At 52.3% G+C, this 27,741-nt stretch overlaps 1 protein-coding gene across 1 annotated transcript; it reads right to left on the bottom strand.

The window, feature by feature from the left end:
- ECSCR (endothelial cell surface expressed chemotaxis and apoptosis regulator) lies at positions 1 to 27,428 on the bottom strand. Its single transcript, XM_064162260.1, has 11 exons — positions 27,349 to 27,428; positions 13,816 to 13,857; positions 13,213 to 13,263; positions 12,703 to 12,816; positions 12,027 to 12,074; positions 7,990 to 8,064; positions 7,170 to 7,268; positions 4,821 to 4,919; positions 4,041 to 4,077; positions 1,955 to 2,054; positions 1 to 653 (listed from the first exon to the last, which is right to left on the bottom strand). The coding sequence occupies exons 1-11, from the start codon at positions 27,404 to 27,406 to the stop codon at positions 645 to 647; spliced, it is 732 nt and encodes a 243-aa protein (XP_064018330.1). The 5' UTR covers positions 27,407 to 27,428; the 3' UTR covers positions 1 to 644.
- Positions 27,429 to 27,741: the final 313 nt, after the last annotated feature.

Raw genomic sequence — 27,741 nt, 5'->3', positions numbered from 1 at the left:
CACCTTTAATCCCTGCCTCCCCAAATGCTTTACAGACATCAGTCAGCATAGCCTCACAACAACCCTGTGAGGTAGGTGGCTGGGATCATCCCCATCACTGCAGGGACAATGGGGGCAGAAAGGATAAGGGGCTTGGAGCAGTTGTGCTGGGATTTGACCTAGCACTTGGTCATCTGTGTCCCATTAGGCTTCTAGCTTCAGTCTATGCATGGGATTGACTCGATTATCGAGCCCATGACTGGCTGCATGGACCATAAAGGCCATTAAGGCAGCAGTTTAGCAAGTGAAGCAGATGTTCCTTCATGCTGCTGAGTGTCTGAAGGCCTATCAAAACTACAGTTAGCCACCCACCACTGAGCATGGCAGGCTGTAACTGGAGAAAGCCCTTTTAGACCCCAGGTGGGGAAGCTGTGTGGACATTAGTGAAGAAACTTCTTCACTAAAAGGGTTCTCAAGCCCTGGAATGGGCTGCCCAGGGAGGTGGTTGAAGCTGTGTGGGGTGCTACTGGAAATGTACTGATCAGAAAGGACATCATAATTTATAGACAAAGTCCACCTTTGCTCTTTCCTCAAGGGAAGATAAAAGAACCTTAAAAGTCACTGCTGGTTGACACGTGTCAGCTTCAAGCTCTGGGCCCTTGGTTTCATAGCACCTGCAGGAAGAAGAAGATGTGATGTGTCAGCAGCCTGGTGGCCATGGCAAAAGCAGGTAAGCAATGTGTTCCCTCCAGCTCAACCCCAGCCACAAAAGGCTGGGATGTGATGTGAATTGCTCACGTGGAGTGGACCTGAGATGGGAGTGTCCTGTGGAGTAGGAGTGGGTGAGCCTTGACTCAGAGGGTGAGACCTTGATTTCTCAAAGGCAAGCTTGTTTACCTCTTCAAGGAGGGACCTGGACAGGCTGGATCAGTAGGCCAAGGCCAACTGTATGAGACACAACAAGGCCAAGTCCCAGCTCCTGTGCCTGGATCACCCCATACAAAGCTCCAAGATTGGATCAGAGTGGCTGGGAAGCTTTCTGGGAGAGAAAGACCTTGGGGTGTTGATTGACAGCTGACTATAGATGAGTCACTGTGTGCCCAGGTGCCCACCAGCATCCTGCACTGGATCAGCAATAGTGTGGCCAGCAAAACTAGGGCAGGGTTTGTGCCCCTATACTCAGCACTGGTGAATCCATACTTGGAGTCCTGGGTTCAGCTTTAGGACCCTCACTGCACTGAGGGGGCTGGGAGGGTCTAGAGAAGAGCAACAAAGCTGGGGAAGGGTCTAGAACTTAGATCTTGTGAGGAGTGTCTGAGGGAACTGGTGGTGTGCAGCCTGGAGAGAAGGAGGCTGGGAGGAGACCTTCTGGCTCTCTACAGCTCCCTGAAAGGAGGTTGGAGCTGGGTGGGTGTTGGCCTTTTCTTCCAAGGAACAAGAGATAGAACATGAGGGAATGGCCTCAAGTTGAACCAGGAGAGGTTTAGGTTGGACATTAGAAGAAACTTCTTCACTGAAAGGGTTCTCAAGCCCTGGAATGGGCTGCCCAGGGAAGTGGTTGACTCCCACTCTCTGAAGGTGTTTAAAAGAGTAATAGATGCAGTGCTGAGAGCAGAGAATGGTTGGATTTGATGATCTTAGAGGTCTTTAGTAACCAAACAGGTTCTGTGACTCTATGATCTTGTGACAAACCCCTGTGGCTCTGCTGGCTGGCCCTAGGTGTTGGCAGCTATATCCATGAGGTATAGCAGACACTTTGGCTTCAGGGAACCTGGACAAACCTGAGATGGGTATCCAAACTTTGATTTGGCTCAGTGGAGCCAGACTGGTACCTTTAGGAGCTGGGTGGCACCTGGGGTTTACTACTTTTATGAAGCAGCAGGAGAACAAAGAGCTGGCTCAGAGGCATGTGGTTGCCCAGCAGGAGAAACGAGCCACAGCTGGCTCTCTAGAAAGCAAAGCTTTAGAGGCAAACCTTTTCTGAGGGTGGGTAGCTCATGCTGTTGTTCGTGTTGATGTTCTTCATGGAGATCAGAGTGATGCTGTTACCCTTCTGGCTTGGGCCTGCCGAGCAGCTGTGGAGAAGAGAAGATGATTTGTTAACTCCTCCTTTCCTCACACACAGCTGGGGGCAAACAGGCAAGGCTGTGGCTGGCTGGTACAAGGGACCAGGCTTGGCTCATGTTGCCCTTTGAGCTGTTGTTCCTGCTTCAGGCCTGTCCTTAGTGCCCCATTCCCCATCCACTGTCTGAATATGGCTTTGGAGCTCTCTGGGGAGCCAAGCAGCAGGTTCAGATGAATATGGATGTGAAGCTGCTGTGCCTGACAGCACTGTTGTCACCTGTGTCACCTCTTGTAGGCAGAATCAAGGAGCAGTTTGGATCTGGCTCTGGGTGACTGAGTTGCCTCTAGCCCTGCAGCCTCTACCAGAAGTGGAACACAAGGGAAGCTGACTGTGTCCCTCTGTCCTGCACCCTTATTTGTCACACAGAGGGAGCCCTGGATATTTTTACATCGTGCATTGCCACCTGCTGTCCCAGGAGTGAGAGTTAAAGTGTCAGGAAGGTGGAATTCCCCTTTCTCCCTGCCCTGAGGGCTGGGATGTGCAGTTTAGTGGCCTCAGTGGGAGACTGAGCGGCCTTGGAAATTAGGATGTCTCAGGGGCACAGTCCTCTCAATGTCCTGCCCTGGTGGCTTCAGGTTATGGCCATTAAGGATATTTGGAAACCATTGATGCTGCTACAAACTTAGCACCTAAATACTTAGAGACCTTACTGCTTGTGTCCCTTGCCTCTTTCCAAAGCAGGCTTTGTAAACTTTGGTAGGAAACTATCAGATGGAAGAGTAGGAGCAACATCTTTTGGTCCCTTCCAGTTCTCATTTCCTGCTGCTTCCCCACATCTAGCCTCTCTTCTTGGGTAGCAGTGATAGGCCATGGGGTTCAGAACAGCCACCCTGGAACACCTCTCCTATGAAGGCAGGCTGAAACAATTGGGGCTGTTTGGCCTGGAGAGGAGAAGGCTCCAGGGAGATGGGGGTTGGTCTCTTCTCCCAGGCAACCAGCGACAGAATAAGGTGACACAGTCTCAAGTTGTGCCAGGGCAGGTCTAGGCTGGATGTTAGGAGGAAATTGTTGGCAGAGAGAGTGATTGGCATTGGAATGGGCTGCCCAAGGAGGTGGTGGAGTTGCTATCCCTGGAAGTTTCCAAGAAAAGCCTGGATGAGGCACTTAGTGCCATGGTCTGGTTAATTGGCCAGGGCTGGGTGCTAGGTTGGGCTGGGTTGGAGCTCTCTTCCAACCTGCTTGATTCTATGATTCAGTATTTGAAGGGGACCTACAAAAGGCTAAGGGGGGACTGTTTAGAGGGGCCTGTGGTGACAGGACAAAGAGTTTGAGACTGCAGCAGGGGAGATTTAGGCTGGACACCAGGAGGAAGTTCTGCACAATGAGGGTGGTGAGACACTGGAACAGGTTCCCCGGGGATACGGTTGAGGCCTTAGAGACATTCAAGATCAGCCTTGCTGATCCCTTTGCAGCCTGCTCTAGTTGGAGGTGCACCTGCTGAGTGCAGGGGGGTTGGACAGGATGACCTTTGAGGGTCCCTTCCCACCTGATGCAATCAATCTGTGACTCTCTACTTAGTGCTTCACTTCCAAAGGTCTCTGGCTGGGGTCCCATTATTCTGCTCTTACTAGATAATAGTAATAGGCATCTGGAAGGTATTTATGGCAACCTGATCTCATCTCACTGAGGCTACTTTGAGATCCAGAGCCTCAAATTTAGACTTCAGTTCTGCATCTAGGCAAAGAAAGGAAGATGATGAGTCCTCACAGATACCAGTGCAGCTTTGACAGGACTGCCCTTTGTCCCACTTCTACCTTTGGCTCCATCAGGCAGAGGATGAGGTTCAGGCAAGGCTGATTTGGGTTTCTTTTTTACCTGTGTCAAAGATGTCTTGAAGTCCTTCCTTCAAACCCCAAATAACCAAAGCAATCTTTTGCCTTGCCAAAATTAGTTCTGGAGTGAAAGAGGTTTTCCAGAAGGTTGTGAGCAGCCTTACCTCTCTGATACCACGGAGCTCCCTGGCTTCTGTTTGTCTGGAGGGAGAGAGGCACTCGTTGATGTACAGGGGAGAAACCATCAGAGCCAAGCAATAAAATAAGTCAGCTGTGTTCAGAATTACATCGTACAGGGCTATAAGTGAAATCCAAGCGAGATCAGAGGCACCACGGGGAATAGTTGAGAGGTGATTAGAGAAAATCCTTCAACTGAGGTGACAGAGTGGCAGGAGTGAAGGTTCTGCTGCCTCCTCGCTAGCATCCCTTAGTCCTTGGGCAGTTTCTGGCTCGCTATGGAGCAGCTTTGCCCTCTAGCGGGCACTGCTTAGTGCGAGATGGGATTCCCAGGGAAGAGGAGGGAGGCTCCGACTCGGGGAGTTTTGCTGGAAGAGCTGCCCACCTCCGGCAGGTTGAACTGCAGCAAACCTGAGACTGTTCCCATGCGCTGAGGGATCTGGGCCAGGCCTCTGAAGAGCTGGCCGCGCTGCATTCCTAACTGCTGAATCCCAGAGAGGTGGTGAAGGTTCCAACCTTGGAGGTGTTCAGAGCCAGGTTGGAGGAGACCTCGAGCAACCCAGTCTGGTAGTTATCCCTGCCAGGGCGATTTGAGCTGGGTGATCTTTAAGGTTCCTTCCAACCCAAACTGCTTCATGAGTCTATGAATCTCTGCTCCAGTTTGGCTTCAAAACCTCCCCACCACCTAAGCTTTTAGGAGTTACCCAATCTGGATGGAAACTGATGACTTTTTGCTGGGATAAAGACAGAGCAGCCCAGGTAAATACCTTCTGAGTCCTTTGAGTGGTGGCACTTGAACCTCAGGCTGACCACGCTGACCAGGATGATCACGACCACTATCAGGATGACTATGAAGCTGATGACACCTGGAGGTGGAGGAAAGAGCTTTTGGTGGCTGATGGAACAGTTTGCCTGTCCTTGGCTTCTAGGGTAGCAGAAAGACTTTGAACTTGGGTAGGAAACCAAGATTTTTGCTCACAAGAAGCAGAGAAGTAACTGGTTACTAGAGTGAATGGCTTTAGCCTCTTCTAGTTTGACCTCAGGGGACTTCCAGTGAGTACTGATGAGTATTAGTGAGGCAGTGCCAGGAGGGCAGAAGTCAGCTAATCACACTGGGGGGTTGGCTGGAGGCAGCAGGTCCCTACTACAGTTAGTAAATCTTATCCTAAACGTGTATAAAGTCAGATAAATACATACTGGGATGGGGGGGGACACACACACAAAGGAAAGGCTGTGACTGGGATTATCTGTGATAAACCAGTGGCTGAATGCAGGTTTGGCCCTGACATCAGGCCTCAACCAACCAAACTCTTCCTCACATGGGAATCCTCCCCTGTTAGGAGTGCTGCAGTACTTCTGGTGGAGAATATAGGCAAAGGGTACTCAGGGAGTTAATACTTCACTCTTCAAAGTGCTTCTGGATTAGCACTTTCCCCTGCAGGGTGATAGAAGACTGGGGGCTTTGCTCAGTGTGGTGGAGGGGAGGGACAGCACAGCCCAAGGCAGACAGGGGCTGTTAAGTCTACTCCATGCCTATTTTATGATCTGTTCCCAGGTTAAGGTGTGCCACCTCTTGCTTCATCTTCCCAGAGTCTAAAGGATGTGGAGGACTTGTTAGAGTTAAGTAATGGTTGGACTTGATCTTAGGCTCTGGGCAGACCTAATAACAGCCTTCCAGTACCTGAAAGGGGCTACAAGAAGGCTGCAAAGAGACTGTTTGCAAAGGCCTGCAGTGACAGGAGGAGGGACAATGGTCTGAAATGAGAGCAGAGCATATTTGGATTGGATGTTAGGAACAAGTTCTGCACCATGAGAGTGCTGGAACACTGCAACAGGTTGCCCAGGGAGGTGGTCGATGTCCTTCCATCCCTGGAGATATTCCATGTGAGGCTGAAGAAGACTCTGAGCATCCTGATCTAGTGGAGGATGTCCCTGCTGCCTGCAGGTGGGTGGGACAATGGTTTGAAATGAGAGGAGAGCAGATTTAGATTGGCTGTTAGGAACATGTTCTGCACCATCAGGGTACTGGAACACTGCAGGAAGTTATCCAGGGAGGTGCTTGCAGCCCCATCCCTGGAGACATTCAAGGTCAGGCTTGACGTGGACAAGCAACCTGATCTGAAGGAAGATGTTCCTGCTGCCTGCAGAGTGGTTGGACTGGATGAGCTTTGGAGGTCCCTTCCAACCCAAATCATTCTATGATCTTAAAGGTCTTTTTCCAACCCAAATGATTCCATGACTTGGCTGCATCCTGCCAAGCAGGGTGCAGGGGAAGGCAGCACAGCAGGGTGGGAATGCAGTCTCAACAGGTTTGCAGGACATGACATTGTTGAGGTTTCCAGGCAGGCAGTGCATTTATTCTAGACCCTGTCAGGGAAACCAAGGCATAGTTTGGGATGATTTGTGCCTAGGTTTTGTCTTAACATGGAGCTGGGGCAAATATTGGTGCTGGGAGCAAGATCTCAAGCTCGGGTGTAGCCATGGTGGGCTTCCAAATTATCTGTCTCTTGTACACAGGTCTGGAGAAGAGGTCTTAGGAGGAGCAGCTGGGGCCACTGAGGTCGTTTAGTTTGGAGAAGAGGAGGCTTGGAGGAGACCTGATTGCTCTCTGTAGCTCCCTGAAAAGAGGTTGGAGTCAGGTGGGGGTCGATCTCCCAAGTGACAGGACAGAGGAAATGGCTTCAAGTTGCCCCAAGGGAGGTTCAGGTTAGACATTAGGAATGATTTATTCCGTGAAAGGGTTGTCAAGCCCTGAAATGTGCTGCCTGGGGAAGTGATTGTATCACCACCTCTGGAGGGATTGTAAGAGCCCTAGATGTGGTAGATGTGGTGCTGAGGGTCGTGGTTTAGTGGAGGGCTTGGCAGTGCTGAGTTCACAGTCAGGTTGGATGATCTCAAAGGTCTTTTCCAGCCTAGGCAGTTCAGTGATTCTGTTTGCCAGGCACTTGACTGCCTGCTGATAAGTCTTTTTCTCAAGGCTTTTCCCTGCACTCTGAACACTCCAGGATCAGGCATGCTGAAGGAGATAAGTGTGGATCCATCTCCAGGGAAGTATCTTTGAGGCTGGCTCTGGCAAAGCACACCCTCCCCTCTGCCCAGGCTGCCCAGGACCTTACCAAAAGCTGCCACCGTCAGCGGTGATTTGTCGTCTGTTGGGGTGGGCACAGGCAAGTAGCCAGAGGGCTGTGGTGTTGGAGTAGGTGGTGCTGAGGTGCCTGCAAGAGGGGAAAAAGGCAGCTTTGTGTAAAAGGCTTTCTTTCAGGGTTGGGAGGAGCTTTCCTAGCAGTGCTGCAGGATATAACTTGCACTTTATTGGAGGGAATAACGTTGGATCCTTGGGTAAACAGCAAAGTGACCAAGACCTGTGTGGGAATGAGCACTGGAATGAGCTGTCCAGGGAGGTGATTGAGTCACCAACCCTGGATGTGTTTAAGGATCGTTTGGATGTGGTGCTCAGGGCTATGGTTTTAGGTGCATCTGGTAGAGTAGGGTTATAGATTGGACTTGGTGGTCCTGAGGGGCTTTGCCAAGCTGGATGTTTCTGTGATTATGTGAATCAGATTGCCTTGATGTGGCCCCTTTTATGGACAGCCTGAGAGCACCCCCAAGGCTTTCTGCTGGGGCCCTAGAGGGGGAGCTGAGCGTGGCAGGTGAAGGGCTGAGACCTGGCAGAGTGTTTGAGGGGGCAGCTTGTCCCATCTCCCTCTTTTTTACCATAGTGGCACCTTTCCTGCTGTGGTGCACAGCCACTATTCCCAGGCTCCACAAGTTGTCCCAGAGTTCTGCTTCTGTGGAGCTTGACAGGATTTTCAAGGGCTAAATGAGATGGCCAAGAGCCCTCAGGTGCTTGTTGGCCACTCACCATGCTGCCTTGAAGACAGCAGTGTGGTGGCCTTGCTGTTGGCTATGAGCTGTAAAATATCTACCAGCAGTCACCTCTCTGTGAGAAAAAGGAGGAAGCAGCCTGAGTTGCTGATGTTGTGGTGCTCTCACTTCTCTTGGCCTCTTGACCTGCAAAGAGAAACACAGAAGGTGAGTCCAGGCCTTGAGAGTCACCTAATAACCAAAAGAACTAATGGGCATGCTGGAGAGGAGAGTGGAGTCCTGGTAATCATAGAATGACTTAGGTTGGAAGGGACCTCAGAGGCAATCTACTCCAACCTCCTTGCCATGGGCAGGGATGCCTCCTAACTAGACTTTTTTGCTCAAGGCCTCATTCAACCTGGCCTTGAACACCTCCAGGGAGAAGACATCCAAAACCTCTCTGGCAAGCCTGTTCCAGTGTCTCACCACCTTCATACTGAAGAACTTCTTCCTAAGCTCCAGCCTAGCCCAGTTCTCACTCAGCTTCAAACCATTGCCCCTTGTCCTGGCTCTAGACACCCCCATGAAAAGTCTCTCTGCAGCCTTCCTGCAGGATCCCTGCACATATTGGAAGGCAGCTCTAAGGTCCTCTGGGGGTCTTCTCCAGGCTGAACAACTCCAGCTCCCTCAGCCTGTCCTCACAGCAGAGGTGTTCCAGCCCTTGGATCATCTTTGTGGGCTCCTCTGCTCTCACTGCAGCAGCTCTGTGTCCTTGTGCTGGGGACACCAGAGCTGGATGCAGTATCCAGGTGGGGTCTCAGCAGAGCAGTCAAGGGGCAGAATCCCCTCTCTTGCCCTGCTGCCCTCACTCCTCTTGGTGCAGCCCAGCACACAGCTGCCTTCTGGGCTGCATGAGGGCACTGCCAGCTCATGTGGAGCTTCTCATCAACAGCCCCAAGGCTTTTTTTTCAGGGCTCCTCTCAACCCACTCTGCACTCAGGCTGGGTTTGTGCCTGGGCTTGGCCCATCCCAGGTGCAGGACCTTGCACTTTGACTTGTTGAACCTCATGCAGTTGGCAGCGTCCCACTTTTGGGCACTGTGGTAAAGGGTTGGACTTGATGATCTGTGAGGTCTCTTCCAACCTTGGTGATACTGTGATACTGTGATACTGTGATACTTCTCAAGCCTGTCAGGAGCCTTCTGGGTGGATCTCTTCCCTCAGGTGCCTCCAGTGCATCACACAGCTTGGTGCCATCAGCAAACTGCTGAGGGTGCCACAATGCCACTGTCCATGTTGCTGAGAAAGGTGTTAAAGAGCTCAGACCCAGCACCTGAGGGCCACCACTCTTCCCTGGTCTCCATTTGGACTTGGAGCTGTGGATCACAACTAGCCAGTTCTTTGTCAACCCAGAGGTCTGTCCATCAGTGCTGGTGATATCTGGGATTTCAAGTGCAGCCACCCAGCCAGTTCTTTGTCTACCCAGAGGTCTGTCCATCAGTGCTGGTGGTATCTGGGATTTCAAGTGCAGCCACCCAGCCAGTTCTTTGTCTACCCAGAGGTCTGTCCATCAGTGCTGGTGATATCTGGGATTTCAAGTGCAGCCACCCAGCCAGTTCTTTGTCTACCCAGAGGTCTGTCCATCAGTGCTGGCGACATCTGGGATTTCATACTTGAGCTAAAATCTCTCCACCAAACATACTCTGTGCCATTTTCTGTGTCCACAGTGAAACTCAACCAAAATTCAAGCACCCTGGTGCAAACTCTCCAGTTGTGCAGTCCTAGCTGCAGTTTTGGGCCAGATGCAGCAGTTGAATACTGACAGAGTGACCTGGGAAGGTTATAGCTTTGGTGTTGCTCTTAGATGTTGAGACTTTCACAACAGAGAAGTGGATGTGGGGAAAAAATCTGCAGAGTATGGGTGTGGATCAACTGTTTGGCATGTCCTAAGGCCTGCAGTTAGTGGTTGTGTTTCTCCTGGGTTATCTAGAAGTGATTAAGGTAGTTTGAGTTGGGCTACCTTGTACACCAGATGTAGTCTGGCTGTGGCAGCATGGAGGTTTGGTTGAGCAAGGACTCCAGTTCTCAGTGGGGTGAACTGGCTCATGTGAAACACTTTGCTTTGTGACAGCTGCTTCCAGAGCCTCTGCAAGCAAATTTAAAGCTAGCCTGTGAGTTTCACTTCTGCAGAGGGGAAAAAATACAAATACCCTTGTGGAACAACTACAGGCTGTGTCAGGAGACTAAAAATGATTCTTTAGAGCTTCAGAAGATCATCTGGAGGTCAGGGAGGATTTTCTCTCTGATATTTAAAAGCAACGTGGCCAGCAGATGGAGAGAGGTGATTCTGCTACTTTGCTCTGCTCTGGGAAGACCTCATCTGGAGTGCTGTGTGCAGTTCTGGAGCCCTCAACAGAGGAAGGACATGGAGCTGATGGGGCAGGTCCAGAGAAGGCCAGGAAGATGATCAGGGGGCTGGAAGACCTCTGCTATGGGGACAGGATGAGGGAGTTAGGGTCAGCCTGGAGAAGATAAAGCACCAGGGAAACCTTGGAGCAGCCTTCCAATACCTGAAGGGGCTACAGGTGTGCCACCTCTTGCTTCATCTTCCCAGAGTCTAAAGGATGTGGAGGACTTGGCAGAGTTAAGTAATGGTTGGACTTGATCTTAGGCTCTGGGCAGACCTAATAACAGCCTTCCAGTACCTGAAAGGGGCTACAAGAAGGCTGCAAAGAGACTGTTTGCAAAGGCCTGCAGTGACAGGAGGAGGGACAGTGGTCTGAAATGAGAGCAGAGCATATTTGGATTGGATGTTAGGAACAAGTTCTGCACCATGAGAGTGCTGGAACACTGCAACAGGTTGCCCAGGGAGGTGGTCGATGTCCTTCCATCCCTGGAGATATTCCATGTGAGGCTGAAGAAGACTCTGAGCATCCTGATCTAGTGGAGGATGTCCCTGCTGCCTGCAGGGGGGTGGGACTGGGTAACCTCTGGAGGTCCCTTACAACCCAAACCATTCCATAATTCCCAGCCCCATCTTCCCAGCAGCAGCACTGGCCTGAAGTACAGGCTGCCTGGAGGAGTGTGGCACAGCTCCTGGCATTGCAGTGCCCTGAGGCTGGGGTCTCTGTCTTGCAGAAACATCACTGCTTTAAAATATGGTTTTGCCAAAACTCAGAAGAAAATAAAAAGGGAAATGATATGAAAAGGAGGGGGGGAGGAAAAAAAAAAGCATGAAATAACAAATCAAACTGCTTCAGAAACCACCCAAGGCACAACAGTCCTGAGAAGCAGCTGTACATTGTTGTATGTTTTTCAGGAGTCATCAAACCTTTTGTTCCATCCTGAAATTGTTCTTCCAGCCCACGGGCTGTGGGCAGAAGCTGTGGTTTGCTGAGCCTGGCATGGCTGCCCCGTGCCTGGGAAATGTTGGGTCTCACACAGCAGGAGAGCTGGCTTTTGGAAGCATCAGCAACATTCCTGGAGTCAGAGATGTATGGAGCTTTTCAGCTTTAACACGGGGTGATAATTAATAGCAGCCTGCTCATGCGAGGGGCTCTTGGCTTAGCTGGGCACAGGCATGCTGCTTGGGCATCTGTGCAGCAGGGCTGACCACGGGGTTCTAACCTTGCTTGTGTTGGAGAAGATCTGAGAGGTGCTTGGAGAGGTAGAGAATCATCCAATCAATCATTTAGGCTGGAAAAGACCTTTGAGATCATCGAGTCCAACCATTAACCCGACACTACCAAGTCACCACTTAAACCATGTCCCTCAGCACCACACCTACACAGCTTTGAAATCCCTGCAGGAATGGGGCTTCAGCCACTTCTCTGGTTGAATTCACTCATTTTTACTTGCAGGTTGGGTTAAGCAAAGTGTCAGAAGCAAAAAGAGAAGGGTTTTAAAAGGGTGGTTAAAGGGCTGCCTTTTCCTGAGCACAGCTCAGTCTTTCAACTGCTCAAGTTCCTCCCGGGCAGAGGATGTGAAGTGCATTTTGATCTGGTGTTTTATCACTGCTTGTAAGGATTCCAGACTCGATTTTGGATGTAGCTGATGGCTCAAACCCAAGGTAAAGACAAGTGCTTAGATAACCTGCAGCCTGTGAACCAAGCAAGCTAATTGCCATGGAATGATCTCAACTGATTATTACTCTGTAAAAGGCAAAAGTACCTTGAGTTGGTGAAGCTGCTGTGCTTTTGCTTCCATTAGACTTTTCATCTGGAGAAAGAAAATAAGGGAAAGGAGAATTAACTCTTGAAGGTGCCACTAACTGTGCTGTAGAGAGCTGCTAGGTTTCCATGGAGTGAAAACCCTCCTCTGCATGAAAATTCCCCTCCAAACATCAAGATGCCCAGCTGGAAGCTGAGCTGTCAGTGGAGAGGTGAGCTTGGGAGAGGGCACCTGGGGAGACTGAGCTGCTTGTAGCTCCTTCACAAAAACATTGCCTGTTAAAACACTGAGTCACAGAAAGGTTTGGGTTGGATGGGACCTTAAAGGTCATCCAGTTCCAACCCCTCTGCCATGGGCAGGGACACCTCCCACTAGCCTAGGTTGCTCAAGGCCTTGAGGGGGCATCCTTGTTGCCTGGGTGACCTGTTCCAGCACGATCTGGCATTCCTGATAGGGCCTTGCTGGGCAGCTGCCACATCTCTGTCGTGGTTGTGTCCAGCCCTGTGCTTATGGGGAGCTGGGATGAGCTGCTCTTTTAGCAAACAGCCAAAACTGCTGAACATGTAGCATGGTGTGGACTAGCTCAGTCTTGTTGATGCTCCCAGTTTGGCTTGGCTCAGGAGGGATGCATGAACCCTGCTCTGCCTGAGCTGAAATGGGATTTTTCTGTGCTTACCTTGTGCAGTTGATGTCAGCAGTGTTGTAGCAGCAGAAGAGGATTCGACTGTAGCAGTTGGAGCTGTGGAGGTGAGATTCAAGATGGTTGTTGGTGTTGATGTTGCTGAAGGCTCTGTAGGGAAAGTGTAGCATTACCTCAGAGAGCTCTGCTCAGAAACAGCTTGGTGGAGGCCATGGCTGCTGGAAAGGGTCATAGAATCACAGAATACATCGGGTTGGAAGGGACCCTCGAAGGTCATCTTGCCCAACCATCCCCCTGCACTCAGCAGGGACATCTCAAACTAGGTCAGGTTGTTCAGAGCCCTCTTAAACCTGACCTTGAATGTTTCCTGGGATGGGGCCTCCACCACATCCCTGGGCATCATACCACAAAATTTCCTTCTTCCTATCTAACCTGTCACTGCACAGCCCATTTGTTGCTGGGTGGTCCAGAGGGATCAAAGGACAGAACAGTTACAAGCCAGGATGCCCAAGAGCTGCATTTTTAGGTCTCCAAATTGAGCCTCACCTGAGGTATGGTTCTGTACTTCAGGGCTGCCTGCTGGGGGTTGAGGTTGGCCTGTAATGCAAGCAGAGAGTCATGGAGGTGAGATCTCCTACATGTCTTCCTTATTGGTGGCATGCCCATGGGGAGGCTTGGTGGATGGGCTGGGAAAGAGCTGTTGTAGCCCTGTAGAGCTGAAAAGAGTGATGGGGACAAGAGGAGCTAAGGAGAGGGTTTGGCACTGGGGTGGCTATGAGGGCCTGTGGGCAAAGGGATCTTGGCTCTGAGGACCCATGGAGGAGAAGGTGTTAACTGCTAGGGAATGGGGAGCAAGGGTGAGGTAGGATCCCTCTGCCTTCACCAGGCTTCCTGGAGCACCACTTTGCTCTCCCCAGGCAACAAGGGAAGCAGGTAAGGTCATTCCCTGGGACACAGTGCTTGCCATGGCCCCTGGAGGGAGGTGGGGCAGGAAGAGACAGGCAATACAAGGACTTGGGAGAAGTTACTTCAGCCCATGGGAGTTTTGAATCTGGTTGCCATTTGTGAGGTCTCCATTTGCATCCCCACACGAACATGGCCATCAACATCCAAACAGACATAAAGAGGAGGCAGCAGCCCAGGAGGTACCTGTTAGGGCATGGACAGAGCCATCTGTGAAGGTTGCAGTACCTGAAATGAAAGAATGAGAGTATGAGTGGAGCTCATCTGTGACTGGCACTGAAACAGGAGTGTTCTTGCTCCTTGGGTGGTTTGGGCTTATCTTCTGCAACAGTGGCTTGGACAGAAGTGATTTCCCCAAAAGCATTAGCAAAGGAGCAGCAGCAGACACTGAGTGCAAAATGATCAGGTTCTGAGTGAGTTACTACTGCAATTTATTCAGCCAGGATAAATGCCTTCCTTCCCAGATGGAGCTGAACCCTTCAGGGAGTTGTCTTCCTCTGCTAAAGGGAGAAGGCCTCATAAGTCCATGGGGTCATTCCCTCTCTGTGACCTGTTTGCCTCCAGTGAGGTCTTGTGGAGAAAGGCCAAGTGACCTGTGTGTTCTGGAGCTGCTTAAAGAGACTTAACTCTTTAAAGAGAGTCACACATTTGAAATCTTTGTCCTCTTGAGACCTCAGTGAGTGGATGGATGAGGTTTGTAAAGGTTCCCAGGAGCTGATGGGACTGACCTCCTTCCTGTCTCCTGCCTCTCACCCATTCTATCCCATGTACTTGCATCCTGGGGAGCTGGCTGAAGCCCTCTGGCTATGTTAATCTGGGCACAAGAAGAGTGCTGCACCTTGAGAACTGACTCAGAACCTCTGGAAAGTCATATAGGCTCATAGAATGGTCTGGAAGGGACCTCTGGAGACCATCTTGTCCAACTCCCTGATGAAGCAGGTCCTAATTGGTGTTTTACAGTGGTTGTTGCTAGTGATATCTGTAGTTAAGGAAAGAAACCACATTACAGCTACAGAAACCAGCTGAATCTGCTCCCTCTGGTGATCCATCTCCCCAGAGTCCCCAGGGAGCTAAAGGTTCAGCAAAGGTTTGAAGAAAAAGGACCAGCAGCAAAGGTTGAATCCTTCCAGCTTGCTCTCCCCTTGTCATGCCATGTAGCTCCATCACAGCAGTGGTCTGTGACCAGGTGCTGTGCCTCTGCAGGATGCTGCACCTCATGGGGTGGCAGGAGGAGAGGTCCAGCACGCAGCTAGAGTAGTGCTTGTGTGCCCATGGACAGGCAGAATCTGTCTGCCCTGGATGCCAGATTCAGCCTGCCTGCAGCTTTACATCCTCATCCCCCCTGCTGCTTTACACCCCTCGTGAAGCAGCCTGCAAGAGAGCTCACCTGCAGCCTCTCTTTCTCACCAAAGAGAGGACCAGGCACTTCCAAAACCCTGTTTCAGATCTTTACTCTAGCTGTGAGACCTCAAACACCAGAGGGATGTAGGCTTGCTGGAGCAGGTCCAGGGGAGGTCACAGAGATGATCAGTGTTGGAGCAGCTCTGCTCTGGGGAGAGGCTGAAGGAATTGGGACTGCTCAGCCTGGAGAAGAGAAGGCTCCAGGGAGACCTTAGAGCTGCATTTCAGTATCTGAAGGGGACCTACAGGAAGGCTGGAGGTGGGGGGGAACTGTTCAGAAGGGCATGTGGGGATAGGAAGAGAAGCAGAGGTTTGAAACTGGAGCAGGGGAGATTTAGGTTGGACACCAGAAGGAAGTTCTGCACAGTGAGAGTGGTGAGACACTGGAACAGCTTGCCCAGGGCTGTGGTTGAGGCCTCATCCCCGGAGACAGTCAAGCTCAGCCTTGCTGTGGCCCTGTGCAGCCTGATCTAGTTGGAGGTGACCCTGCTGAGTGCAGGGGGGTTGGACAAGATAACCTTTGAGGGTCCCTTCCAACCTGATGGAGTCTGTCAATCTGTAGAAGAAGCACAGCCTGCAGCATCCCAGTTCTTACCAGGAGCTGTAGAGGCGATGCAGATGATGAACCTCATGGTGGGTGCCAATGCTGTAGGTGTCTGCAAGAGGCCAAATCAGTGCCCTGAGAGTGGGCTGTGTCAGGAGTGACATCTTCAGCATCCAGTGTGTGTGGGGTAGCAGGGCTTGGCTCAGGGCTCAACCCTAGGGACCATCTGGGTGTTGTGAGCTCCTAATTGATCTCATTTTCCCCACATAACTGCCTGGGAGCCCCTAATTGTTGGGGTTGTTTTGTGTGTTGGAGGCTTTGTGACAATGATCCCCAGCCAGAGAGGAACCAAAGCAGCGTCAGTCATGGTGAACACACCATAAAACATGGTCTCTTGCCAGACAGGATTTGGCTCTGAAAAGCAGACCTCACTTTTCAGATCTCTTTCAGGCTTTTCACTTCTAGCTTCCCTGGCAGCAGGCTGGCAAAATCTGTCTTGTTTGGACCATTAAAGAGGAGATAAGATCAGGTCTTTAATTACAGAGAAAGGAGAAGACTAATTGGTTTCCTAAATCCATTGGGAACAGGACCAGAAAAGAAGGGCTTTTAACTGCAGCAAGGAAAGGAAGGTTGAGCAATAGGAAACTGCCTTAGCGTAGGGGTGGTGAGTTGCAGGAGTTGTTATGTGGGAAAATTATGGGATATCCTTCTCCAAAAAAGCAGCTTAGATGGCCATCAGTCCAGCAGCACAGACAGGGTTATGGACAGAGGCAACATCACTCACTGAATCAATTAGTATCACGGATCACAGGATGTTAGGAGTTGGAAGAGCCTTCTAGAGGTCTTTGAGTCCAACCCCTGCCAGAGCAGGACCATGGAATCTAGCACAGGTCACACAGGAACACATCCAGACAGGGCTGGAAAGGCTGCAGAGGAGACCTCACAACCTCTCTGGGCAGCCTGTGCCAGTCCTCTATCACTCTTACAGTACAGAAGTTCTTCCTTATGTTGAGGTGGAATTTGCTGTGCTGTAACTTCCATCCCTTGCCCCTTGTCCTATCCCAGGGCACAAGTGAGCAGAGGCTGTCCCTGTCCCTTCTTTCCTGACTCCCAGCCCTCAGATTGACATTGATCAGATCCCCTCTGAGCCTTCTCCTCCCCAGAGTAGCCAGCCCCAGGGCTCTCAGCCTCTCCTCATCAGGCAGTGCTCCAGTCCCTTCGGCATCCTTGTAGCCCTCCCTGGGACTCCCCTCAGTAGATCCCTGCTCCTTTTGAACTGGGGACCCCAGAACTGGATGCAGTGGAGCATCACTAGGGCAGAGTGGTGGTGGGGGGGAGAACTTCCCTCAATATAATGAGAAAAAGATCTTCTGGGCATATGGTTGCCCTTCTGAAAGAGGAGGAGATGTTTCTCTTGAGGAAGGGGATGTTCCTGTCACCTGTGGGGCACTGCCTGCTTGACTCCACGGGGAGTGTGTGGTGACTTGGGCTATTTCCACTGATCCCAGGAGTTTTCCAGGTCTTCTCTGTGGCTGGGCTCCTTAAGCAGCCTTCAACACCAATTTCTGGCTGTTGGCTTTCAAATGCTTTCAACCACTTCAGGCATTCAGTGCAGAAAATAATGTGCTGAGATCATCACGGAGACCAATATCTTCCAGCAGCTGCCAAGCTCAAGCAGCTCCTCTTTCTCCCAACCTCCCTTGCAGAAGCCATTTTCTTGTTTTCCCATGGGATGGAGAAGCTGTCTGGAACACATTTTCTCCTTGGAAGCATCACAGGTGCTTTTGAGTGCTGGTGGCACGTGTGAGCAGCAAGAATAGCTGAGGAGCTATTGTCTGCACTTAGTCTTTGTCAAAGGAAAAGCAGGCAGGGGGGAAAGGTGCTGAGCTGCACATTTATTCCAGCATTTTTGGTGCAGCTGAGGAGAAATCTAAGAGCTCAAACACAGCTTTCAGGGATGGGAGGGAGCTGAGACCAAGGGAGAGGACATTGCTCTGTCCTTCCACCCTTGATGGGACCATCCCTTGGGCTGGCTTCTGCATCCACAGCGTTAGGGCAAGAGGAAGGGGCTCACAGAATCATTTCAGTTGGAAAAGGCCTTTAAGAACATTGAGTTCAACCATTGTCTAGCTCTAACAAAGCTGGTGCTAGACCATGGCCCTCAGCACCACATCTGTGCCAGGGGAGGTATAGGTTGGATGTTAGGAAGAAGTTCTTCACAGAGAGAGTGATTTGCCATTGGAATGGGCTGCCCAGGGAGGTGGTGGAGTCACCATCCCTGGAGGTGTTCAAGAAAAGCCTGGATGAGGCACTTAGTGCCATGGTCTGGTTGACTGGATAGGGCTGAGGGATAGGTTGGGCTGGATGAGCTTGGAGGTCTCTTCCAACCTGGTTCATTCTATGATTCTATTCTATGATTCTTAAATCCCTCCAGCAATGCTGACTCCACCACTTGCCTGGGCAGCCTGTTCCAGGCTTGACAACCCTTTCAGGGAAGATGTTTTTCCTAATACCCAGCCAAAACCTGTCCCCTGGCACTACTTGAGGCAGTTTCCTCTTGTCCTGACCTCCACCTGGCTCCATCCTCCTTTCAGGGAGTTGTGAGAATGAGAAGGTCTCCTCTCAGCCTTCTTTTCTCCAGGTTGAGCAACCCCAGTTCCCTCAGCTGCTCCTCATCAGCCCTGTTCTCCAGACCCTTCACTAACTTTGATGCCCTTCTTTGGACACACTTCAGCACCTCCAGCTCCTCAATGTCCTTGGAGTGAAAGGCCCCAAACTGAACCCAGTCCTCAAAGTGTGTCCTCACCACTACTGCATACAGGAGGACAATCTCTCCCCTGGTCCTGCTGGCTGCACTGTTCCTGCCACAGATCAGGATGCTGTAGGCCTTCTTGGCCACCTAAGCACATGCTTGCTGTTGACCTACCTGCCCAGGTCATTTTCCACCAGGCAGGATCATGCTCAGCAGTTTGTTGCAGCCCTTTGCTGAAGGTCACACCAGAGCTACAGCTCACACAGAGCTCTCTGTGTGCAGACCCAAACCTTGGTCAGATGGATAATGCAGGTTTCTTCCAGAGCACACTTGGCCAAAGTAGATGCTCCCCCTGGTCTGCTTATGTCTGAGCTTTGCTGCAGAGAGGTGTCCAGCCTTGCTGTGAGGAGGCCAAGGGATGGAGGTCTCCTTTCAGCACTCAGGGATCGGTGGCCCTGGCTTCTCTAGACGCAGTCGCAGCTCAAAGCGGAGCAGCTCTGGCTCTGACTTCTGGCCTCTGCTGCTTGTTGTGCCTTCCCTGCCAACTCAAACAATCAACAGCCCTGCTCTGTGAGGTGTTTGCTTTGGGTGAAGGTGCTCAGCATCCTGACTCACTTGATTGGAGCAGGAAGAGACCCACGTTTCGACGCGGGGCTGGGCAGCAGGCTGGGTACGACCACAGGAGCGCCACGCGTCGCGGCTCCCTGCAGGCATCCCTTGAGGCACTCTCATGTGAACTGTGCTGGGAACCATTTCCTCACGGTGCTGCTGCCAGCAAGCTCCACTCCCTGCCACGGAGGGCCCTGGCTGTGTAAACAGCCAACAATGAGCAGCAGGACTCAGCCAGCAGCACAGTTGTAGCTGCAATAAACATCAAAGCCCTGCAGTGACTCCCTGCGGAGCATGAGCGCTGCCAAGATACCTGCTGCGTGCTGGGTGCGAGGCCTCTATGGCCGGATTGAGCTGCTCGAGGTGGAGACCAGGAGCTTGCCAAGGGAGCTGTGATGGGAAATGAGCTTCTTCTGCTCTCACTGCAGGAGGAAACTCCTGATGGCCCATCCGAGCCGTGGGACTGCAGAGGAACGCGGAGGAGCTGCAGGTGCATTCAGCTCTGCCTCAGCACTACAATCATAGAACCACAGAGTGCTAGGGGTGGGAAGTGACCTCTGGAGAGTATCAAGTCCAGCACCCCTGCCAAATCAGGGGCACCTAGGGGACCTCACACAGGAATGCATCCAGATGGCTCTGGAAAGTCTCCAGAGGAGACTGCACAGCCTCTCTGCACAGCCTGCTCCAGGGCTTCAGCACCTTCACACCAAGTAAGTTTTTTCCTCCTGTTCAGATGGAACCTCCTGGGTTCCAGTTTGTGCTCATTGCCCCTCGTCCTGTCCCTGGGCACACTGACAAGAGTCTGGCCCCAACCTCTTCCCCCCCTCCCCCTTTTATGTGTTGCTGAGCATTGCTCAGCTGCCCTCTGGGGCTGCTCTTCTGCAGGCTCTCAGCCCCAGGGCTCTCAGTCTTTCCTCATCACACAGCTGTTCCAGTCCCTTCATCATCCTCATAGCCTCCATTGGACACTTAGTCTCTCCCTGTCCCTCTTGACCTGGGGAGCTGAGTTTTGTTTAATTTTTTAGTTACTCTTTGGATTTGTGTTCTTTGCAGCAGTTCCTCCCTGAGGTTAGATGTGTTAGGCTGAGAGCAGAGAGGTCTCTCTGTGGAGCTTTCTCCAGGTGGCTGGGCTGTTCCCAGAGCCAGCAGCTCCCCCTCCTCACTCCTCAGCAGCAAGAAGAGAGAATGTTGTAGAATGAACAAACAAACAGAAAAAGGTGAATTGTAGCTACTTTTGGCAGTCATTTGAAGAGCAGTTCCTCCAGCAGTGTCCAAAGAGAGCCACTGACATTTTAACCCCTCCTTATTTTACATAAGGACCCCTGTGAGGCAGCACTGATGTGGCAGGGACCAGCACCAGCTGTCAGAAACACTTCTGCAAGGCTTAGGTGAGGCTGAAGAAGTGTTTGTGCTGTCTTTGTTATATTCACAGAGAGATGAGGCCACAAGGGAGGATCAGTGACACTGATGTGGAGGTACAGAGACTGCAACTGGTCCTTCCCACTCAGAGCTGGAGATGGACCCTGATGATCTGCAGCTTTGGACTTGCTGGACTCTTCTGCTTGCCTTGAGGGGGAGATGTGGTGATGGAGCACTGCATCCAGGTCTGGAGCTTTCAATATAGCAAGGACATGGACCTGATGGAGAGGGTCCAGAGGAAGACCTCGAAAATGATCAAGGAGTTGGAGCAGCTCTGGTAGAAGGACAAACTGAGGGAGCTGGGAGGTGTTCAGCCTGGAGAAGAGAAGGCTCCAGGGAGACCTTAGAGCAGCCTTCCAGTGCCTGAAGTGGGCTACAAGAAGGCTGCAGAGACACTCTTTTCAAAGGCATGCATGGACAGGAGGAGGGACAATGGTTTGAAATGAGAGCAGAGCAGATTTGGATTGGATGCTAGGAGAAAGTTCTTCACTATGAAGGTGGTAGAACATTGGAACAGGTTGCCCAGGGAGGTAGCTGAGGCCCCAGCCCTGAAAATATTCAAAGTGAGGCTCCACAGGGCTCTGGGCAGCCTGATCTAGCTGGAGATGTCCCTGCTGACTGTAGTGGGGGTGGGACTGGATGACCTTTGGATGTCCCTTCCAGCCTGAGCCATTCTATGATTCTATGTCCTACCTGTCTCCAGGCAGCAGACTGCATGGCAGGGAGCTGTGGAACCCGCTGGCCTCGCTGTGCCAACCTCTGTGACACCCTCATCTTTCAGGCTGCATAGACAAATGCTTTCAGAAGTGACCTGGCCACCCAAAATTAGACTTTTATATTCGTGGTTTTGGCACTTTGGTCAAATCATGCAGGGCAAAAATAGCTTAAGGCAAGCGCAGTTGTTTCCTGGGTGCCAAGGCAGCAGCTGCTGAGGCAGCAGAGGGCAACACCAGCCCATTCTTAGGGATTTCATATGGAAAAGTGTCCTGTGATGGCAATCCCAGGCAGCAGCTCTGCAAAAGCCTGAATTCTCTCTTACTAAGTGCCTAAAAAAAAAAGGTGCTTCTGCCTTGAGGGTCTCACAGAAGAACAGGCAAAGTGGAAGATGATCTTGGAGGTCCTTTCCAACCCAAACCATAGAGGAGAGAGAGGAAAAGTGTCATTATCACAGATCACAGGATGTTAGGGGCTGCAAGGGACCTCCATAGATCACTCCCCCTGCCAAAGCAGGAGCTTAGAATCCAGCTCAGGTCACACAGGAACACATCCAGACAGGGCTGGAAAGGCTCCAGAGAAGGAGACTCCACAACAGCCTGAACCAGGCCCCAGCTCCACAGAGGTATTTGATTGTCTCACTCCCAAGCGCTGCGTGGGGGGTTGGCAGCTCACTGCCAAGTGGATCTGAGTTGTAATGACTTGGCCAAAGAGCTGTGGAAAGTTTAGAGAGCCAGGAGTGAATACCTGGATCTCATCAACAATTAAAATTAATTGTAGCCTTCCTCTGCCCCTCCTCAAAGGCTACACCCAGGCCTGGGCATCCTCTCTGAGCACCAAGCTCTGTGCTCTCTGCTGAGTCCTGCTGGAAGCACATCTCAAGAGGAAGTCAATGGGAAACCAGTTGAATGTAGAAAACAAGCTGGGAGACAAACAGTGCTGGGGAGCCACCTGCATGGAGCAGGCTCTGCTGCATCCCTACGTGTGCTGAGCTCTGCCTTTCCCTGGCTTTTCTCCTGGCTGCCCCACCACTGCTCTGTGGCTCACCACTGCATGCCATGCACCCCTGCATGGGGCTCTGGTGAGCAAAGGCTGAGAGCCCTGGGGCTGAGAGCCTGCAGAAGAGCAGCCCAGGAGGGGAGCTGAGCAGTGCTCAACAAGAGGTAAAGGGTGGGGGGCAAGAGGATGGGCCCAGACGCTTGTCAGTGGTGCCCAGGGGCAGGACAAAGGGCAATGAGCACAAACTGGAACCCAGGAGGTTCCACCTGAACAGGAGTTGTTTGGTGTAAAGGTGCTGGAGGCCTGGGGCAGGCTGCCCAGAGAGGTTGTGAAGTCTCCTGTAGAGAGCTTCCAGCTCCCTCCATGGCATTGTGATCCTGGGCAAGCTGCTGTGGGTGACCCTGACTTAGCAGCAGAGGTTGGACTGGATGAGCTCCAGAGATCCCTTCTATCCCCCACCAGTCTGCAGGTCTGTGTGCCTGGGGAGTGAAGAGCTGCTCCACCAGGCTGCTGTGCTGTCACCCTCCCAGCTGCTGACTGCTTCCAGTTTCCTCTGTGACCTGCTTGGTTTGGGCTTCTCTCTTTGCCCCTGGTCTCCCTGAGTCCTTTACTTCGTACAAGCTTCACCAGACACTGGCAGGAGGGACAAAGTCTCCTTCAGACCTGTGTATCACCAGATCTGGAGATACTAGAGGGGACTTCTCTCCTCTCTGCTGTGCTGGGCTGCTTCAGCTGAAAGTTAAACCCAGCTCCCCCCAGCCCAGAAGTCTGTAAGAAAGACCAAGTGGGAGGCTCCTGCTCATGGTGGTGGTGGTGGTTGGCTCATGCTAAGTGAGCTCCTCTGGGGCAGGTGGACTAAGGAGACTTTCCAGCCAAGGCTTGGCAGTGATGCCTTTAGCTGGGGCACCACAAGGCACCAGTTCTCCCTTTTCCAGCTTTGGGCTTCATCCCAGGCCTTGGCTTTCCCAGCAGGAACGTTCCTGGTGCTGGATTACCAGCACCATACCCTCCAAGGACATCTGTTGCTGACTCACCTATTGTAACTGGGACATAGATTCTGGGAACTGTCCCTGGCCACCTCAGTCAGAGCCATCTGTGGGGTTTCTTGTTACTAGAAGGGAGCAGTTTGTTTAATGAGCAAACATTTCCCCTAACCACCTCCTGCTTTCTCTTCCTTCTTCACCAGGTCAGGTTGTGTTTGCCTCTCCTTTCTGACCAAGGAATCGGCTTTAGGATGCAGTGGATGCTTTGCTTTAAGGCCACAAGTGTCTGGAGGGTCTCCTTGTAGGTCAGTGTCTGTCCTCTAGCTGCACCCCACCTACTCTTATTTCTCATGGCGTTATCCATCCACTGCCTGTGGAGCAGATAAGGAGAGCAGTGAGTGGACAGAGCAGCAGTGGGAAAATCCTGCTTGGTTCTCATCAGTCTGGGGAAGGAATTTTTTTCGGTGGAAAGCTTTTGTCTGGAAAATGCCTGCCCATTGTAATGGAAACAAGTCATGGGAAGAGGTTTGTTTGGACAAATTTGCTGTTAAGTGTTTCTGGGGGAAGAAAAACAGATTGGAAATGTTCCAGCCCTTCCCACTTCAGCAATTCCAAAATAACAGTGCCTGAACCTCCCTTCAGAGAGAACTGGGGAGTTCAAAGGAGGAAACAACAAATTCATTAACAGGTTAATGAGCACGCACAAAGTAAAACAAGCAGAGGCCCACCTGGGAGCAGGCAGGTGTTAAATTTCCAGCAAGAGCAAGTTCTGAGTTTACCTCCACCTCTTCTGTCTTGCTGAAGAGCTCCGAATTCCCTTCTCTACCTGCCTCTGTGCGTGTCAGGGATCTGGTGGCACCACTGACCCCCATCTCTGCCCCTTTGCAAAGCCTGCTGCTTGGCCTTGCACAGGAACTTCCCTCCCCTCCCAAGTCCTGCATCACCTCAGTGAGTTTGCTGTGTTAAAATAAAATGAAGGCAGGTTAAGAAGTGTGTGGTCAGTGCCAAGGGGGGAGGCAGTGGGCAGTGCTGGTTGTACTGACTGAAGCTGGAGAGGTGCATCTGGGTCGAGGCAATGCCAAGCACCAATCCAGGCTGGGCAGTGAGTGGCTGCAGAGCAGCCCTGAAGAGAGGGACTTGGGGGTGCTGGGGGATGAGAAGCTCCACAGGAGCCAGCAGTGTGCACTTGTAACCCAGAAAGCCAAGCAGAGCCTGGGCTGCAGCAGCAGCAGTGTGGCCAGCAGGGCCAGGGAGGAGATTCTCCCCCTCTGCTCTGCTCTGCTCTGCTCTGCTCTGCTCTGCTGAGACCCCACCTGGAGTCCTGCAGCCAGTTCTGGAGCCCCTGGGACAAGAGGGCTATGGAGATGCTGGAGAGTGTCCAGAGCAGGGCCAGGAGGATGCTCAGAGGGCTGCAGCAGCTCTGCTGTGAGCACAGACTGAAAGAGTTGGGGCTGTGCAGGCTGGAGCAGAGGAGGCTCCCAGGGGACCTTCTTGTGGCCTGCCAGCATCTGAAGGGGGCTACAAAAAAGCTGGGGAGGGACTTGTGAGGCTGTGAGGGAGTGGCAGGAGTGGGGGGGATGGAGCAAAGCTGGAGGTGGGGAGATTCAGAGAGAGGAGGTGAGGAGGAAGTTCTTCGGCATGAGAGTGGTGAGAGGCTGGAATGGGTTGCCCAGGGAGGTGGTTGAGGCCCCATGGCTGGAGGTGTTTGAGGCCAGGCTGGCTGAGGCTGTGTGCAGCCTGCTCTAGGGTAGGGTGTCCCTGGGCATGGCAGGGGGGTTGGAATTGGCTGCTCCTTGTGCTCCCTTCCAACCCTGCCTGCTTCTATGATTTGAGTTCCCCAGAGTACTGATTAGCACAATTCAGTCTTGCAGATGTGCCCAGGGCAGGTCTAGGGCCTTGCTCTCCTGCCCAGCAGGATAACAGAGAGAGAACAATGTGCCCTGCCTGGACTTCCAGGCTCTGTGCTTTAATGATTCTTGCAGGACCATGCAGCAAGACCCATGATGGGCCTCAGCACCAGGTCTGAATTGACACAAGCCCATAGCATGGGATGCTGTGATAAGAATGAGCAACAAAAGGAGAGGCTCTGGGGCTAGGATGTTACAAAAGAGTAGTTTCTGGGTTAGATGTGAAGAAAACCTCTCCTATGAAGACAGGCTGAGAGAGTTTGGATTGCTCAGCCTGAAGAAGAGAAGGTTTCAAGGAGATCTGCTCTAGGGTAGGGTGTCCCTAGCCGTGGCAGAGGGTTTGGAACTGGCTGATCCTTGTGGTCCCTTCCAACCCTGCCTGATTCTATGATTCTATGATCTGCAGCAGCAGCAGTGCTGTTATCATCAGCGATGGCCTCAAGCTGTGCCAGGAGAGGCTTAGGGTGGCCGTTAGGAAAAAAGCAAAGATCACTGGGAGGATTGTCAGGCTGCCCTGGGAGGTGTTGGAGGCACCATCCCTGGGGGTGTTTACAGGCTGTGTGGATGTGGTGCTTGGGGATGCAGCTCAGTGGTGCACTTAGAGTAGGATTTGATGGCACCGAAGGTCCTTTCCACCCTAGAGCATTCCGTGTTTCTATCAGCTGCTGGTGTTGGCTCTGCTGGGGTCTGGCACTAGCTGCTGGACACACAGGTATTGAGATCACTCCCTGCCTCCTGGCTTTAAGCAGACTGCAGAGGACAAAGTGATGTACTCGGGAGCAAAGAACAGAGGGAGACCTCCCTTCCACTTGCAGCTTCAGCAGCTGGGTCTGCCTGGGAGGTGATCTCTGACTCCACACTAGGCAGGGGCTGGATCTCAGCAGGATGCAGCTGAGCCTGAGAAGGAGCCTGTCCCGTGCAAAGCACATCAAATGGTTTCGAGAGAGAAAAGAGCATCCTGGGCAGGCACCGAGGAGAGGCAGAGCCCTTTGCTAGCAGGCACAGTTCACCCCTCTGCCGAAAGCAACAGTGTGGCCCCTAATGAGGGGAGGGATTTTCCAGTCAGGGTGTCCTCACTACTCAGAACTACGCAGCCACTGTTCCAGCTGCTTTCTCTCTTCCCTGCCTTTTAAAGACCCCATTATTACCAGCATGGTGGCTGCAACCCACAGGCAGCCTCTCTGGTGTAATGCTGAAGCTCTGGCTTGCAGAGCCCTTATTTTTAGGGGCTTGGCTATTAGAAGCAGCAGTCTCTATCCCTTTGTGTCTCAGCTCCCAGCTGCTCCAGCTGTCAGCAGCACAAGAGGTGCCTGATGGTGCAGGAAAAGACAACCTGTCACCCTTCAGAGCAGGCAAGGGCTTCTTTCATCCCACACTGTGACCTGCGTGGGGAAGGGGAGCTAAAGCTTCTCACAGAGGAGCAGAATTGTTCCTACAGGGATGACTCTGCATGAGTCTTGCTCCTGGTCTTTGCATTCATACCAGTGAGAGGGGAAATTAAAATCAGCCAAGGGAAAAATATCTCTGAGGAAAAGAACATCCTGCACATTTAAATGGCCTGCCTTTATGCTTGACAACAGCCACCTACCACCCTGGAATTTTTTAAGGCCAGGCTGGATGTGGCTCTGGGCCACCTGATCTAGTGTGAGGTGTCCCTGCCCGTGGCAGGGGAGCTGGAGCTGGATGATCCTGGAGGTCCCTTCCAGCCCTGACGATTTTATGATCCTATGATTCTACGGAACTCCTCCTGATCAAACCCTCAGCAGAAACACACCTTTGGCTAACCAGGAAACAAGTCCAGCACTGTCAAACAAACTCTTCCAATCTGGTAGGGCCTCATACTTCATAGAATAGAATCACAGGGTTTGAAGGGACCACAAGGAGCAGCCAGTTCCAATCCCCCTGCCATGCCCAGGGACACCCTACCCTAGAGCAGGCTGCACACAGCCTCAGCCAGCCTGGCCTCAAACACCTCCAGCCGTGGGGCCTCAACCCCCTCCCTGGGCAACACATTCCAGCCTCTCACCACTCTCCTGCTCAACAACTTCCTCCTCACCTCCAGCCTCACTCTTCCCACCTCCAGCTTTGCTCCATTCCCCCCACTCCTGCCACTCCCTCACAGCCTCAAAAGTCCCTCCTCAGCTTTTTTGGAGGCCCCTTCAGATGCTGGAAGGCCACAAGAAGGTCACCTGGGAGCCTCCTCTTCTCCAGTCTGAACAGCCACCTGACTCCTGCCACCCCTGAATTTAAAGGCTGAGCTCTCCAATGGCAGCAACCACACATTGGGCCCTCTGGCTTGTTCCTTGTGGTGCTCCCCATGAAGCCAGGCTCCCCACATCCCCCTGCCCAGCACGTTCCCCCACTCCCCACCGTGAGAGCAGGACAGCTCACCTGGGAGCAGCGTGCAGCAGAGCAGCCAGAGGAGCAGATGGATGGTTGGAGCCAGCATCTTCCCGGCGGCTTGTGGCTCTTCAGCCCTGCCGAGGCTCTGTCCATCCCGGGAGGGAGCAGAGGGTGAGGAGCAATTTGCCTGCCTGGGCTGACTCTTGCAGAGTTTCCTGTTAAAGAATAGGAGGAAATGGGCTGAATCCACAGGGGAACTGTGGTTTGTAGCCCATTATGGTCGGAGAGGATGTGAGGCATCGCTTACCGGCGGCAAAGGAAACCTCGCCATCGGCGTGCCGGCGGGGATTCGGCTCTCACAGCCAGGGACTTGCCCTGCTCTGGGCCTCAGAGGCTTCTCCTGTGGTGCTGGGCTGTTTTGGGAGGTGTTTGGGTTGTGGG

This window comes from Pogoniulus pusillus, chromosome 22 (genome assembly GCF_015220805.1).
Source record: "Pogoniulus pusillus isolate bPogPus1 chromosome 22, bPogPus1.pri, whole genome shotgun sequence".
Classification (NCBI taxonomy): Eukaryota; Metazoa; Chordata; class Aves; order Piciformes; family Lybiidae; genus Pogoniulus; species Pogoniulus pusillus.
The sequence above is the reverse complement of the archived record's forward strand: the minus strand, read 5'-3'. Positions and strand labels throughout refer to the sequence as shown.